This window comes from Propithecus coquereli, unplaced genomic scaffold (genome assembly GCF_000956105.1).
Source record: "Propithecus coquereli isolate 6110/MARCELLA unplaced genomic scaffold, Pcoq_1.0 Scaffold328, whole genome shotgun sequence".
Taxonomy (NCBI): Eukaryota; Metazoa; Chordata; class Mammalia; order Primates; family Indriidae; genus Propithecus; species Propithecus coquereli.
In genome coordinates this window covers 2,321,146-2,338,224 of record NW_012148930.1, presented here as the reverse complement: position 1 = coordinate 2,338,224, position 17,079 = coordinate 2,321,146, and the positions used below count along the sequence as shown (strand labels likewise).

The following is a 17,079-nucleotide window of genomic DNA, read 5'->3' as shown; positions in this document are numbered from 1 at the left end:
TCAATTTCTCACCCACTAAGAGTATGACAGAGATTTCAGCTATCTCTGCACTATTTCTTTGCTAGTTCTAAGTTTCTTTTGAAAAATGCTATGGCTTATGTTACATTTTAAACTTTTAGGTAAGACAGGTATTTTTTATGCCAAAAATGAATCGAATTTATCCAAAAAGATAAGAGTAAGGTCTAAACAAACTGTGCTTTCTGACTGTTCTGTTAGTTGTAGTTATTTCTTGGCACATGAAGTAACTGGTTTAAATATAAACTTTTACTATAGAAATAACATGTCATCATAGACAATATGAGGCTAAAACTGTAAGTAGAAAGAAAAAAATCACCTATACTTCTTGAATATTTCTCTGAGAAACGATTTGTCTTGTATTAACATATTTAAAGATTCAACAAAAAGATAGTAAAGGTATATAAACTGAGGCATATATTCCTACAAGGTAAAATTTTTCTTAAGGATGATTTTATGAGTCAACTCACATAAATAAGTTCTGTATATTTATGTTATTTGATGTAAAGCAATAGTTAGATATAGTATATTAGATACCAGTTGTTTTTTTTCCTACTAGCTGGAGTTATACTAGGACCAACCCTAACTTCAAAGTAGGAGTAAAAGGGATTCTTTATTTACCCCTGAATACTCTTAAATGACAGTTCTCATTTTAAAAGATATAATATTTAGCACATGGTGATTTAATCCTGTCATTTACCTATTGCATCTTTTATGCTTATTGGGCATAGAACTATTTTTAAAAGTTTTATGTACAAAATTTATTATTTCTAATAAAGAATATTAAAATTGATTTGTACCTAGTTTTACTTTCAATAATCATATTTGTTTCAAAATTCACTAGATTAGAGAAAAATGTACTGTCATGTTAAGATTTATGTAATTTAAAAATGAAATACAGTAAGTTCATTTTTAAGTTACAAAACTGTACGTAACTTTGGGGAATTTACAATAAGAAAACTTCTTGGTGCGTGTTTTATTTTCTCAGCAACTCAACCATCCAAATGTAATTAAATATTATGCATCATTCATTGAAGATAATGAACTAAACATAGTTTTGGAATTAGCAGATGCTGGTGATCTATCCAGAATGATAAAGGTAAGGTTTTTTTTTTTTTTAAATGGTCTTAAAGTTTTATTTTTTTCTAATAGAGTTGTCTGTTAAACATACAGGCATGTTAGGTACTTTAAAGAGACCTCAAACAAATCAGCAAGAAAAAACCAAACAACCACTCCATTAAACAGTGGGCAAAAGACATGAACAGAAGCTTTTCAAAAGAAGATAGACTAATGGCCAATAAACATATGAAAAAATGCTCAATATCACTAATCATCAGAGAAATGCAAATCAAAACCACAGCAAGATATCACCTAACCCCAGTGAGAATGGCCTTTATCAAAAAGTCCCAAAACAAAAGATGTTGGCGTGGATGTGGAGAAAGCAACACTTACACACTGTTGGTGGGACTGCAAACTAGTGCAGCCTCTATGGAAAATAGTATGGAGATTCCTCAAAGAACTAAAAGTAGACCTACCGTTTGATCCAGGAATCCCATTACTGGATATTTATCCAAAGGAAAAAAAAAAAGTCATTTTGTCAAAAAGACACTTGGACTTGAATGTTTATTGCAGCACAATTCACAGTCGCAAAGATGTGGAATCAACCCAAGTGCCCATCAATACATGGGTAGATTAATAAAATGTGGTATATGTATACCATGGAATATACTCAGCCATAAAAAAAATGAATTAATACCTTTTGCAACAATCTGGATGGAACTGGAGACCATCCTTCTAAGTGAAGTATGGCAAGAATGGAAAAACAAACACCACACGTACTCACTGTTAAATTGGAACTAACTGATCAGCACTCCTGTGCACAGATGGAAGTAAAACTCAATGGGAATCATACAAGTTGGGGAGGGGGGAGAAGAGGATAGGTGAAATCATACCTGACAGGTACAACGTACACTGTCTGGGTGATGGGCACACTTTATAACTTTGACTCAAGCAGTACAAAAGCAATCCATGTAACCAAAACATTTGTACCCTGTAATATTCTGAAATAAATAAAAAAAAAAAGACCTCACTGCAATGTGGACTACGATGTATAATAGATAGTAGCTATAATATGTAATAATATGATAGGCATGTAATAAATGGTGGGTGATAGTGATCAATAATGATTCCGAAGTTTCATTACCTGGTGACATTCACACTGATCAACTTAAATATGTGAACACTCCAAAGTCAACTTGGAAGTAGGCCAAGAGACTCATCTTCTGTAAGCCAAAGTTACAATTTTGCTGCTTGATTTCTCTGAGCGGACCCATCGAATGTCTCTGGACATCACAGCAAGGAGGCGGGAAGGAGATTCTGGAGCAGCGTGACCTGTTTCTGGGAGGGATCCATCACAGAAGAAAGTGGGCTTTGCAGTCGGACCTTGGATATCAATCCCTGACTCGACCACTTAAAAGCTGTTTAACCTTTTTCCTAAGGGCATATTAATTGGGTTTAAGGTTAGCTGCACTTAATAGAAACCCCAGAATAACAGACAGTAGCTTAAAAACTGCTTGTCCTTGGGCAAGTTACTTAACCTCTCTGTGCCACATTTTCTCAAAAACATAATAATAATAGAGCGCACTTCATGGGGTTGTTGCTGTGATTAAATTAATTCATGTTTATTAAGAGCTTAGAACAGCGCCTCATACATTGTAAAGCTGTGTCAATGTAGCTGCTGCTATTACTGTTACCGTTATTACTTGTTTGCCACGTAAAAGTCGGGAGCTAATATGGTAGCTCTGATGTGTCAGCTCTGATCTCAGGAACCCAAGCTGTTTGCAGCTCACCAAGTCATAGTAGGCTCGAAGCGACAAACGGTCCTTGCCGGCTGTCTCTTAAAGCATATTCCTGCATGCTGCCTGCCACGCGTTTTAGCTGCATCCCTTTGGCTGGAATGTGGTCTCAGGAACATCTAGCTGCAAGGAACACTGGAAAATACAGTCTCCATGCAGCTGGCCACGTGCACAGCTAAACTTCTGTTACTATGGAAGATGAGTTGAATGGTATGGAAACAAACAAGATGAGAAAAAAAGACTATTCTGGGCTTGCTATAACAAGGAATTTAGCCACCGCCACTTGTGTTTGGACAGAGAATTAAAGTCCGGCAGAGGAGTGAGTGCTTTGTAGAGAAAAAGGGAGGCCTTCAGGTGTGCCCAGGTAGGCAGGCTAAGTGGAAGCAGGGCATCCTTGTGATTGGTTAGGAGTACATACTTGGCTTTTTCTGGTTGGTCCTAGTTGAAAGCAGGGACAAAATTAGGAAAGCCGTCCGTGATTAGTCAAGTCTTGGCCATTTTGGCCGATTGTTGCAGAAGTTACTTTTTAGCTTCCCGGATTGTCACTAGAGATAGCGATGACCTGTTGGCTCAGTGCTGACCCAAGACTGACATACAGCAGTCTGCACGTCTGACTTGCGCAGGCTGGTGTATTGTGGATGAAGGGTTGATTTCCTGGGAGGGTTACTGCAGGTTGTTGATCAAAGTTCTATTTTTGTGTGTGTGGTCTGGGCAGTGTCAGTTTGTACATTCAGTCTCTCAGCAGGTACTGGAGTGTAACTAGTAATCTCTGCTGCATGGATTTATTGTAAGGAGTTTGTAAAGACAGTGTTAGGTACTTTCTATACATTATCTTATTTAGTCTTCGCAAGGATTCTGAGAGGTAAATTTGGCACCTTGAGAAGATAAGTACCATTATTAGTAAATAGCAGAACTGGTAATTTTGAACTTTAGGTTTGTTGGATGCAAAAATCCGTGTTTCCTTTAGTGGGCCTTAAAGATTTTTGTATCACAGAACTCCTTTGAAAATCAGATGAAAGTCCTTGACCCTCTCCCCAGAGAAAAGCTGATAGACACACAATTTGCATTTCATTACAAAGCAGTCATGGATTCTCCGGCAGTAGTTAAGAACCCTGTTCTTGAGTGTGGGTTCTGTATCAGCCACTTAAACTCCTACGTCACTTAAATTCTTAGTCCTAGTTTCCTCATCTGTAAGATGAAGACAATTCGTAAGACTGCTTTCTGAATTATAAAAACAGTACATAAAAGGAAGGTAATATTATTGCAGAATCCCATCAAGCTGACCCTGTTTAAACTCCCATAGTTAGAGTGGATCACTTCTAATTCGTTACCTGATTTTCTGTTTTAGGGACTTCCCACCAGTAGTCCAAACAGCCAACCACCAGTAAAATAAGTCTTTGCAAATTAAAGAACAATAAGGGGGATGGGTATATTCACACCTGACGGGTGTGGTGTGCACCGTCTGGGGGATGGGCGTGCTTGAAGCTCTGACTAAGGTGGGGCAAAGGCAACATATGTAACCTAAACATTTGTACCCCTGTAATATGCTGAAATAAAAAAAAAAACAAAGAACAATAAGAAATTATAGTCATAATGTTCAAAAGAAATGCAAATACAGTACCCAAATGCAAAATTTTATAAAACAGCTTTCTACCAGAGAGACATGTAGAAGTAAATGTAGTCCCTATAAGAGAGTACAAATAACGTAAAATGCTTTGCCTGAACCTTTAGCTAAGAGAGTTATTTAATTACTTATAGTGGGAAGGAAAAGAGGGCCAATTCTTACCTATCAGTAAAATAGATTCAGAACAACAGAATTCTGTCTGGTAATGAGTAGTAACTTACTCTTATAGAATTACACCTTTGTAATTCCAAATATAGAGAGAATTACATATATATTCTATATATATAGATATATATGTATAAATATATATATATTTATAACTACATCCTGGGAATACCCTTGAGGTTTCTGACTGAAATTTGAAGGTGTCTGTCACATAAAGGATTACTTAGGGGGAAAACAGTTTTTTAAATAAAGGGTATCAGCTCAGTTCTAATAAGTTATGAGCTTATATAACAACTTCAGGTACTTAGTGGTACGAAGTGGTTCTTCCTTAGAGAATTGGTAGTATTATTCTTCCTTCCCTGCTAGTAGGTTTAATAAAGTATAACCTTTTGATGATCCTATCCTTTTTTATAGGTACTATCAGTTTTTGCCTAGTCAGGGTATAAGACATTCTGGGTCGGGCTTCCTAGGTTCTTTTGGAGCTCTCTTAAAGGTTGAAAGTCATTTTGTCAAACCTATGGACCTTATAACAATCTTGGCATAGTAGCCATAAGGGAAAGTTTGACCAAACAGTTGTATATGAATAAAATATCTTCATATCCTGGTTATGTTTGTGTATGTCTTTTGCAGTGTGATATTTTAGATCTGACCAAATACCTAAATTGTGTTCAAAGAAAATCATTTAATAACTTGGAAAGATCTGATCTATGCAATCTGTCTGGATTCTTTCTCTAATAGAATTAATGTTATTATGGATTGATGTATTTTAATAGAGCACCTAGTTACAGCTTTTCTCTCCATTTGATTTAAACTTAGTGTTTATGTAATTTTTTAAATATAAAATGAAAGGCCCTCTTTTCTGGCATTAATTTTCTCAAGTAGTGAAGGTCCTCCCCTTTCCTCCCTCATTCCCATGTCCCAGAGATAACCACCAAGTTGATGTCTGTTCTTCAGTTCTTCACTTAGATACCACTTCCTCAAGCATTTTCCTGTGACTCACAGACGGTTTTTTGGTATAAGTGCTCTCGGAGTACGCTTCCTTCATAGCACTTGGTAATACAATCGTGTAGTCATTTGTGTGATTATTTTATAAGACGTTTGCATTTCCCATTCTACTGAAAGCTCTGTTGAGGACGGGGCGTGTCGGCTTTGCTCGCCAGGCTGTATTCCTTTTCTAGGGAGGCACCTGGCTGGTGGCAGGAACTCAGTAGGTATGTGGTGAACAGGTGCATAGAAGTTGGTTCTCTTACCGCTGTTACCCTTCCCTGTTCCCAGGCCAGTAGGTGACTTGGGTGGTTGCGTTAACAGTCATAGCCGTTTCCTGCTGCTTGACGCTCTGGTCTCACGGAGAATTGCAAGTGCTGCTGAGACATCGAGTGGTTTGCTGGCAGGAGAGAAGGTTATTTTGGCAGAGAGGGGGCTAAGAAATTCTAAAACTGTTTTCTAAACACCCTTATTAGTTCTATAAGCAATTCTTTATAAAAGAGATTACATCAAGAAAAAAAAATCATAGGAACTTCTTTTGTGAAGGAACATGACAGTGATTTAAAGCTTTGTAAAGGACAGCAGTAAATGCTTGAATTGTAGCGGACATGATTCATTTCTTTATAGTGAGCAATATTGTAAATCACTGTGTATCAGAGCAGTATTTCACTCTCTCAAGTCTTCAGCTTAATTGGGGTAGAAGAGGAAATACAGCTTCTGGTCTATATTCCAGAAATGAACCTCTGGATAGCGTTGCATCAAAGATTTTTACAAGTAAATAATTAATTGGTTTAGAGCAGGCTGACAAACATAATTAAGCAATTTATAGTTGAAATATTCAGTATTTCTCTAATTAGTGACAGAGGAATACCTGAGGCTGTGGTCAGATGGAATACTTCCCAGATGAGTTTTAGGATAAAAGGAAATCCAGAATTTTTCATCATGTTTCTTCATTATCAGTAGTAGAATTTTAAAGAAAAACAGACACAAAACAATTAGATTTCAGTTAAATTGTGCTATATAGGCAATATATTTTCTTTATTGTAGTCTAAATGGGACTAACACATGCATCATTCTGTAGTATGCCTTCTTACACTGCTTATTTCACTGTTCTAATGCCAACAATCGTATTTGGCAATGAGTACTCAGTGTAGAGGAAATGAGACTAATGTCAAAAATATACAAACAAGAGTTTTTTTGATTTTGAGCTTGTTAATAGAAATGCTGCTAAAATATATTTTAAATTTTCATAGCCCATCTTGCAAAATATACATCATTCATTGAACTATTTATAAGTAATTACCTATTAAAAAGTCAGTTGGAGACAAATAGAAGAAAATATAAATGCATATATTTAATACTTTTAAAAACCTTATTTTGCTGGAATATTAATAAAACAGAACATAACCTAATGTAATAAATATCTTAAGGGGAAACTCAGAGGTTTGTTATCTGCCAAAAGAATGTTCTATCACATCATAATGGCTAAGAAGGAAATGCATATTATTCTTGTAAATGCTTTTTAGTAAAATATGCAATACAAATTATTTAAATCAATATCTATTTTCTGCCAGAAGTTTGGCACTATTCCAAATAAATTAGAGTCTCTTTTCTTATTTCTAATATATTTAGATACAGGCTGTCCTCCCGGATTATTAACTTTGTATTTTCTGTATTGTTACCATTGTGCATCATTCTCTTTAAGTTTGGTAGGAGCTTCAAAATGTTTTCTTTATATAATACAGAAAATTAATCATGTATATTGATTTTTAGTATGTTTAGGAATGTACTTTAGTTTTTTATTGCTACATTGCAAATTATCACAAATTTAGCAGCCTTCCAAAGGGCAAATTTATTATCTCATGATTTCTGTGGGTCAGGAGGCCAGGTGCCGAGTAGCGGGTTCTCTGCCCAAGGTCTTAGAAGGTTGAAATCGAGGTGCCAGCTAGTGCTGTGAGCTCACGCTCATGGTCGTCTTCCCTGTCCACTGGTTGTGGGGGGAATTCAGTTCCTTGCAGTTGTGCGACTCAAGTCCCTGCTGTTCTCCTGGGTGTCACCCACACTCGGATTCTGGAGGCCACCAGCTGTCCCCTGCCACCTGGCCCTCTCCACAGCCTGCCACTGTGCTCCCTGAGGGCCAAGAGGACGGGAGTCTTCTTGGCTTCAAATCTTTCTGACTTCTTGGAAGGGCTCACCTGATTAGGTCAGGTCCACCCACACCAGTGTCCCTCTGGATTAACTCAAAGCCAGCTGGTTAGAAGCTTTAATTACATCTGCAAAATTCCTTCTGCCATGTAAGATAATATAATATGGGAAGAATATTCCATAACATTCGCATGCCTCACTCACACTCAAGGGGAGGAGATTATTCGTCAGGACTTGGGAATCCGGGGTGGTGAGGTACACGTTAGAGTTCTGCTCACAACAGACTTCCATAAATTAGCTAGAATATCAACCATGTTTTGGAGATAATTGCTATCTTCAAATATTATAACTTATAAATCCTGTTCACCTATTTGGTTTGGTTGTTTCTGTACATTTGCAGACAGATTTTTATTCCTACTTATCCAAATTTAGAAGTTGTACCAGAAATGAAATCACTTTGCAGCGTCTTTTACACTCTTGGCCTTTGGATCCTCCAGGCAACAAAGGCTCCCAGTGGCACCGTCTGTCTTCCATAGCTCTCATTTGTCGTTTAACGGTATCCTGCACTGCCCAGTTCAGCATCGGGGTAAGCCGTGTGGCCCTGTCAGACAACCGTGAGAATCACCAGTGATCCCAAATGCAGCCTGCTTTCCACTGAGTTTTTGTATAAGATTGTCATCTATCTTACATTCCACTTTCGATTTATTCTGAACTCTTAAGGTTGCAGATTAGTGGCACTGAGAAAACGATCCAGGATTGAATTTTAATATATATACACACACACACATATTAATGTATAGATACACTTAGGCACCCATATATATGTATACCTATGTGTGTGTAGCCATGTAAATTTTTGTCTGTATATGGTATGTATATGTAGGTGTGTTATACAGAATTATTTTTATAGAAGCAAAGTTACTAATAAAACATCACTTGGTTTTCTTTGATGCTTAAGTAGTTTGATAGTAAAGCAGTATAGAATTTAGAGATTTCAAGAAATTGAAACTTATATACCATAATAACCATTATGTAGTTGTGTGAGCATAAGTAAAAGGTGATATATGAATTTTGAAATGTGTTTACGTGGACAAAGACTGGAAGATAATTTTCAAGGAACTTATTGCACCTTACAGCTACAGGTAATACTGATCCAAAGCTGCCTTGTACACCGTGTACCACCACGAGCAGTAATTCCGTAGGCAGTGAAGTAAAGAGAAGGGTGCAGCTGCCATCATTTTAGCATCTTACTTTCTTTCATTTAGATTTCTAGTGAGAGACTTTCAACTTTCACTGTCTCGGTATTGTTCTGCTGTGTTTTCTTTGTCCAGTAGGAAAATTGAAATGTCTTTCCAGCTATCTTACTGTTGTATAATATAATAACAAAGAATTTATTAAAGATGCAAATATGTTTATCTTTGTGACCTTCTGTGTCTTCCTGAACACTGACTTTCTGCTTATTTTAATCTCACTTTCTTTTTCTTCAGTACTCTGATGCAGTAAAGAGCACATTTTAAATATTTCCAGGTATTTTCTCATCAATTTTACTAACATGGAAGCTTCTCTTAAGAATTATTCAGATGGCTGCAGTGCAGGGATCATTTCTTACAGTAATTCTGATGCATTCATGCATCTTTATTGATCTTTTATTTTTTCAATATCCTGAATAAATTTCTTTTATATTGATGTACCAGTGTTCAGAAGGCAGCTCGTTTTGGGGAAGAACATAATGACTTCATAGGCACTTATTTTTCTAGTTTGCTAGATAATGTAATGTTTTTTTTCAAGGCTTAATTGCTCAGAAAAAACCTTTCCTGTGTCATATTTTCTACCCTAAAATAAAATATATTTTTGGCTTCATTAATAACCTGTACAGTTTTGACTTTGGGGAACTAATTGATTACATTTATATTCTATTAAATTATGATCTAGAAACAGCTGAGCACTCTTAATAGATTTTCCAACATTACAGGAAAAGACAAAGACTAGTAGAGCTTGGACAAGTAGATAAAATGAGATGTTGGTGATAAGTGTTTTCAGTGGTCTTGTGACTGCCAGGCCCATTCTACTTCAGACCTTTTAAAGCAATTTAAGGTATCTGGATTTTATTCGGACTGCCAAGAGTGAAAATATGCACATACTGCAAATTAGTATTACATACCAAAATTCTAATTGGGATGTAAATATTTTACACATTTACATAATTCCCAAAATTGTGTATAGCAAATATTTGTGTGGTCAATTGATACCTCATTATACCTTTAGAAGAAAAATGTTTCCATGGAAAGACATATATAATAAATATCACACTTAGAACTGTCAGTTACGCTTTCAGAAGCATCCTATGTTTTTCATCGCCCAGTCTCTGTGCGTGTAATTCTTTGAAATAAGAACTGCAAAGTGTAGCCTTATAAAATTGCAGTATAATTACAAAGATTGTCTGGGAACATAACATCCCTTCTGATAGTAAGTGTCTGACCTAATTACAGGTTTGTAACAAAGAACTCTAACTTCCTTTCAACTCATATAAAGACCATTTATGGTATTAAGTGGACCAATGGGGATCTCTGAGTTTTCGGGAGATTTTTTTAATTTTTGTATTTGTTAATTGGAAATATGAAGGACAGGGCGTAATAGTAAGCTATTATTATTTTTAAGTGTGAAAATGTGCCAAACAGACATTTATTATCTTTTATTTGCAACAGAGAGTGTAGACCCACAGATTATGTTTTAGAGGTGTTGGGACTTCATAGATCATCTCCAGACGCTTTGTTCAATACAGTGAAGAAGCCAAGACCCAGCAAGGTTAAATGGCTCGTCCAAGGCCACACAGCCAGTTACTGTCGAACCTCATAATCGGGTCTGTTATTAAAAGATGGATATGGATTGTGTTAGTGGCACATTTAAACATTTGACAACACTCCCAAGCAGGAAATGTTTCCTTGTATTTAAAATAAATCACTGACTTCCTCTTATTACATACTTGGACGAGATGGAGAACAGCTGGTGCCTGTAATTCTACTTCTCTTATAACGTCATTATTTCTCATCATTTAATTATCATTTTTCCTGATCCTCTCCCACAATGCCTTGCACATGAGGATCACGTTTGTTTGTTTTGTTTTTTTTTTTGTTTTTTTTTAACCACAGCAGTACATTTCTAAAGGACGCTTGGTATAAGATTCCTAGAACTGACTACACAGTTGGCAAGTCCCTTTGTTAAAAAATTATTAAGAATTTTCAAGATGGCAATGACAGAGCGTTAAACCACATGTGGGACTACCTGCCTGAAACAGGTCGTGTGCCCCTCATAGTTCCAGATGTTTTGCCTGAAATTTTCTTCTTCAAAGATTAATATGGAAACTATGCTTAAATATTTTGATATACAAAGAGATTAATATTTTCTTATAAAACAAGATGATTTTCAGTCTTTCTCTGTTAATGGGTTTCTCCTAGTAATATTGTGGAAGCTCTTCCTGAGATTTCTTGAGGAAGAATGCTAGAATCGCAAAACTGAGAAATTGGCGGTGCATGGTCTACCCAGAATTGTAGTGTCTAGAGTGCAGGAACTAAGTTACTCAGTTGAGTCCAAAAAATTGGTCCAAAAAAATTCAATGTCTGCTATATAACTGGCTTTGGTTTTGGGCATTGAACTTGTAGAAGGCTGTTTGAAGATTAGTTTTTAGAAAGGTATTTTTATTAAGGTGTGTCTACTTTCCCAAAATTTTTGAGTGGAAACAGCTTGTATCAGCCTCTTTTATATTAATATAAATCACTTATGTGGTGACACAAATGTGTTTTACCAGCTATGTTGAAGTTTACCTAAATGAAATGCTGGTAATCTTTTTTACGTGTGAGAATATAATCTGATGTTTATATATATATTTTGTATGTAAATTGATTAGCATTTTGTTACATCTGATTTTTCTGTTTGAATAATGTCTACTGCTCATTTGAATGATGTTGATAAAGGTAGAAGATGCACTTTTAAAATAAATAACATTTGAAGATTGGCATAGAGAAAAGACTAGCCTACTTATTAAAAAAAAGACCAAACAAAAGTACTTCCAAGTGATTAAGCATACCTGAGTGTTAAGTTTTGCCTGCTCATAAATTTTTATATACTTTATTTTCAAGTATAAAAAAGTTGCAATTCTATTCATAACATAAATATGGTAAAAGAGCCATATACACAATCTTTCATTTATATGTAAACACATTGACACTAACCCTTAGAAATTTTGGCTGTATAATGTATCATTTTCTTAAAAACTTACTACATAATGCATGTACATTTTTTATTTTTACATGATGGCATTAGATACTTTTCTAATCTGAAGCTAAATATTTATATAGGGCTATCTTTTGGGGGAGAAATAGGATTTTTGAACAGTAATGCTATTTGGCTAGAGAATAAACTTTAAAAGATATGTGTTTATTAGAATAAGTTTTAGGAGAAGGTTGTGGTTCTTTTTTTAATACAGTGGCATTATGAAGTTCCTGCTTTGTAGTGCTAATATAAATTTTACCAATAGTAAAAGGAATTCAAATTTTCCTTGCCTTTTCGCTGTTCATCCTTTTTAAAGAGATAGCCAACAGTGCCACCATCAGAACAGACAGGCTCTTCTCATTGGAAGTGTCGATTTTCTCAAAAAAAAAAAAAAAAAAAAATCCCTATATTTAAGAAATGGTTGAGAATCACATATCTTTAAAGAGACACTTTTAAAAACTAATAGGAAATACCAATGAATAATAAAACTGCCTTTATTTTTTGACAAAATTAAATTCATAATACTGTGCTTCAAAGGCCTGTTGGTAATTTGGATATTTAACTCTTGCCAGGCTATTCTAAGTAGCATTAATTGATGTCAGTTTGTCGTCATCATCTTTAATTTGTTACAAGTGACAGTCTCAAAGAATATAAAAACATGAAAATAATTAGATCATCTTGGTCTGAGAACATCTTCCCTAATGCGCATTTTAAGGGCAATTCTTTCATTATACCCTTTCCTTTATATTTGATTTATTTTTTATAATGGGATTTAAAAAGTAAGCTGCCAAGTAAATTATAATTATGATGATTTCAGAATGTATATTAAAGCATAATTTTTTTTCATGGTCTGATACTTACACGATGCGGTGTATTTACTTTTGAATGAAAAGAAGCCCAGTGCCCGTCTTCCTGTTGACATCAAACAGTCCTCTGATATGCTAATCCAGCATCGGGGAGAGCACAGGCACAGACTTTATCTGGACTCCTTCCAAGTCTGAAAGAAAATTATGTGCAAAGAACTGATTTTGCGGCTTTGCCCCCCTTCAAATGAAAACTGATTTTGACACAGTCTGTAATTAAAAAAACTTAGTATTGAAACATGATATGGGAGGTTTTCAACATTTTAGTAAGACCCTGATTTGCTTCCTAATTACCTGATCATCTGATTGTTATTCTTTGGGATGTGTTACTAATTCAATAGCTATTGCAATTGCTAATAAGTTTATTTCCATAGTAGGTGGTATAGTAAAGATTAACCTAAGATGATCAGCTTTTCCTCAAAGACTTATATATACCCTACATACATTGAGTGCATACGAGACAGTAGACATAATCTTTTGCTGAGTAGAAGGTAGGGATATAAGCAGTTTTCCTTGTACCATTTTTCCTTTCAGCCTGCCCTCAACTGGTCACAGGTGTAAAAATTGAGAGGTAGCTGTTTTGGAATTTTCTGTAGCATAGTTTCTCCATATTCAATAACAAAATTCAAATTGGACTTCTCAAAATACCTCCAGATAAATTGCATGAAAGCACATATTTAAATTTTGATATGTATTAATAAATATGTATATGTTTTAAAACAATTAAAATTATCAGAAAATTTCATGAAAACCTGTTTAAATGCAATTTTTTTAATGTTGGTCATTTATAAATATTGTTGAAAAGGAAACCAATTGCATTTTTGTTTTTGAAAAATAATTTTTATATAATGAATCTTTGTTAAGTCTTATGAAACCAAGAACTTTGTTCTTGCGTGAGTATATTATTAGTATAGTGTTTTAGCAAATTTAATATAGAAAAATGTATCTCTGGCTTTGCTGTTACTTTGGGAATTGCCCTCTTATGTATAGTGGACCACTCTGTCCTACGTAACCTGTTGGTGCTCTGTGCTTTTTGCCCTGGCCTTCTTGAAAGGTTCTTTTTCCATAAAGTTTAGTTTCATTCGTTCAAAGCCAAGTGCAAGTTTGACTGCAACATTGGATAGAAATATTCCTGAAAACTTTTTACATAAATCTTTTATTTATTTAATTTTTAATAAACTGTGATATTTCAAATCACCAGGGTGGTTCAATATTTAAAAGGAGTTCTATAGTGAAATCTTCTGCCAGGAGAAGAATTGTCTTTTATTGAACATAATTAACTACGGGTTTCTAGACTTTTTTATTTTGGCTTTTCTTGAAATGAAATTTGACATCTTCCTTTTAAGACAAGAAATTATTTTATATAGATGTTAATTTTTTGAAATAGTTGGACATCACATAGCGTTACGTGGCTTGTGCTAACCTTAGGTATAATAGGAAGAAACTTAAGCTATTGTGTCAGATAAAATTCTTCAGTATAAAAGATTGTACACTTTTTAGTTGATTATAAGTAGGTAAAATTAGGTGTTTTTCTGACTTACAGATTTTTTGCATCTCAGAATCTATTCTTAAGAAATTTTAGTTTCATGATTCTTATTTTTAATTTTTCAAAAAGCATTTTAAGAAGCAAAAGAGGCTAATTCCCGAGAGAACTGTCTGGAAGTACTTTGTTCAGCTGTGCAGTGCACTGGAACACATGCATTCTCGAAGAGTCATGCACAGAGGTGAGATAAAATCATTAAGGACTTTTAGTGTTGTTATAAAGGGTAGAAGTAATTAAGCAATTTAAAATAAATGTCTTCCAGGGATTATATGGTATCATGCTTTCTCAAGTAATTTATTTCCAAATTATAATTTTGCTAGAGTGATAAACCTTCAAGTAAAGCCCTAGTTGGTTTTAAATGAGAATGAAAATTATTTTTCTGCTTGATTCTTATGAGCATATTACCAGTCATGTTGATATAGAAAAAAAGGAGAGCGGTTGAATATGCGTAAGGTAGGGTATTTTTTTTGTTTGCTTTTTGCAAATGAACAATGTATATCATGGCCACTTAGATTTTTAACCTTCAGTATTGGCTCTTAATATATTCTTGATTATTAGCCAAATCGTTGGGCAGAGTGTGTTAAGGTTATATCACTATGTAATTGATCCACTGATTTGGGGGTATGAAAATTTTTATTACAATTTATATAAGCAGTTAAGATTTCTAAAGCCATCTAAGTAAATAATTATATGTCTAAAAGTGTTGTCATGATTTTGTATTTTATGTAAATATACCAACAAATTAATCTTTAGTAAGATATTTTATTTAAAATTGCTATAAAAAGGACACAGATTTATTTTGTGCTTCGAGTTTCACAAAGGGTTATTTCAAAATGGAAAACAAAATGCGTTTTAAATGGAAACTAATGGTAATCTTTGTCATACTACATTGATTATCTGTCAGAGAATTGAGAACTTTGAAATATTAGAATGTATCAAAATTATTGAAAATAAAGTAATTGGTTTATAATTCTAACTTTCACGTTCAAGATACACTCTAAATTCTGCCATGAAAAATAGTTCTTAATCCCTTCAAAATTCCTAACGTTACATCATCTTTCACCTGATCCCTTCGTTTATTCGCAGATATAAAACCAGCTAATGTATTCATCACAGCCACTGGGGTGGTCAAACTGGGAGACCTTGGACTTGGCCGGTTTTTCAGCTCTAAAACCACAGCTGCACATTCTTTAGGTAAGAGACACAGTAGAATTTCTTTCAGCTACTTTTTGTCGTGGTTAAAAACGTAAGGGATGCACCAGTCGTATGCCAGGTCTCACATTCTTAATAAAACTATTTAAGAAATCATCAGGTCCGGAGCAGATACCTGCAACTCTCTACCAGGTATAACGTGTCCCCTCACGTGGCAATTGGGTGCTTCCCTGAACTTGAGCTCACGCCGACACCGGGTTAAAAAAATGCTGGTACACCTGGTTTAATGATTGCCACGGAGCATTCTTTTTATTCCACCTTTAACAGTGGTAAGGTAAGATGGTGACTAAAATGTGTTTTGGAAGAGGACTTCACCCGGCCGTTAAAAAAAATACTATGATAGTTTGTAAATGTTTATTTATTTTAATAAAATCACATATGGTTATAAGAATTGCAGAGGGGAAACCCTAAAGATGATCTATAACTAATGAGGAAAATGTTCTCTTAAATTATAAAGTAGAATAAATATCTGTAGTTTATTCATTTTAGAATTAATAATATAGCAGTTTCCTTTGTCCCTAAAATAGAATTGATGTAGCTATAACAACATCACATTGACAAGGGAAAAAAGTTGTCCGGCTTAGAAACAGTAGGAATTTCTAGGAGGAAATAATATTTAAATGGAATAGCTTAAAGAGAGTGATAGAGATTCTCTAAAAACTCTTCAAGTCCTATTTTCTCGTTTAAATTGAAGGCTTATATAAAATGGTGACAACCAGAAGAAAGTAAAAATTAAGGCAAAAATAAGTTGGCTTTAATTTCATGGTGCTCATCTTTTGTATTGTAATTTCATTGAAAGCCACTGATTTTTTGATAAAATTGTTGTTAAATGTGAAATAAAAAACTTTTAAACGGCTTGACAAGGAATAAATGAATTACACTAAATAACAAAGTAGTGAAATGGGCATCTGAATTAGTTGGCGAGCGATTTTTTAAGTTTTTATGGCTTTGTTACTAAGGTTCTGTGTGGCCTTGAACCGGTCATTTAATTTTTCTGTATCGGGAACAGTGCCTGGTACACAAGCAGAGGCCCGAGCAGCACTCACCGAATTACGGAATAGTGTGTCCTGGTTTAGAGAGCGGTGGAAAAACTGTGCTTTGTGCTTTTCATGGATTTCAATTTTGTCAGGTTCTTTGAGAACATAAAACTTCACACTGATGCTGACTGACATTGCTTTTTTGTCTTTTTCTTTACTTTCACAGAGCATTACAACTTTTTCTAAAATTTGACATGGAATTCCATAAATGCATACATTTGTCCAGCACTTTAGTAGAGTTTTATCTGGGAAATTATAACTCTTGCAATACAAACAGTGAAAGATTTCTGTGAAGAAAACCTTAGACTGTTCTAAGCCAGTGCCATTTATCACTGGTAAAGATACCTGTGACATGTTTTGACTTTAT

At 34.7% G+C, this 17,079-nt stretch overlaps 1 protein-coding gene across 1 annotated transcript in view; it reads left to right on the top strand.

The window, feature by feature from the left end:
• Positions 1–17,079, top strand: part of NEK7 (NIMA-related kinase 7) — a 126,282-nt gene that overhangs the window by 75,090 nt on the left and 34,113 nt on the right. The window contains exons 5-7 of the mRNA XM_012650459.1: positions 1,004–1,114; positions 14,536–14,644; positions 15,550–15,657. Coding sequence (XP_012505913.1) covers positions 1,004–1,114; positions 14,536–14,644; positions 15,550–15,657 — 328 coding nt within the window. The remainder of the gene's footprint in view (positions 1–1,003; positions 1,115–14,535; positions 14,645–15,549; positions 15,658–17,079) is intronic.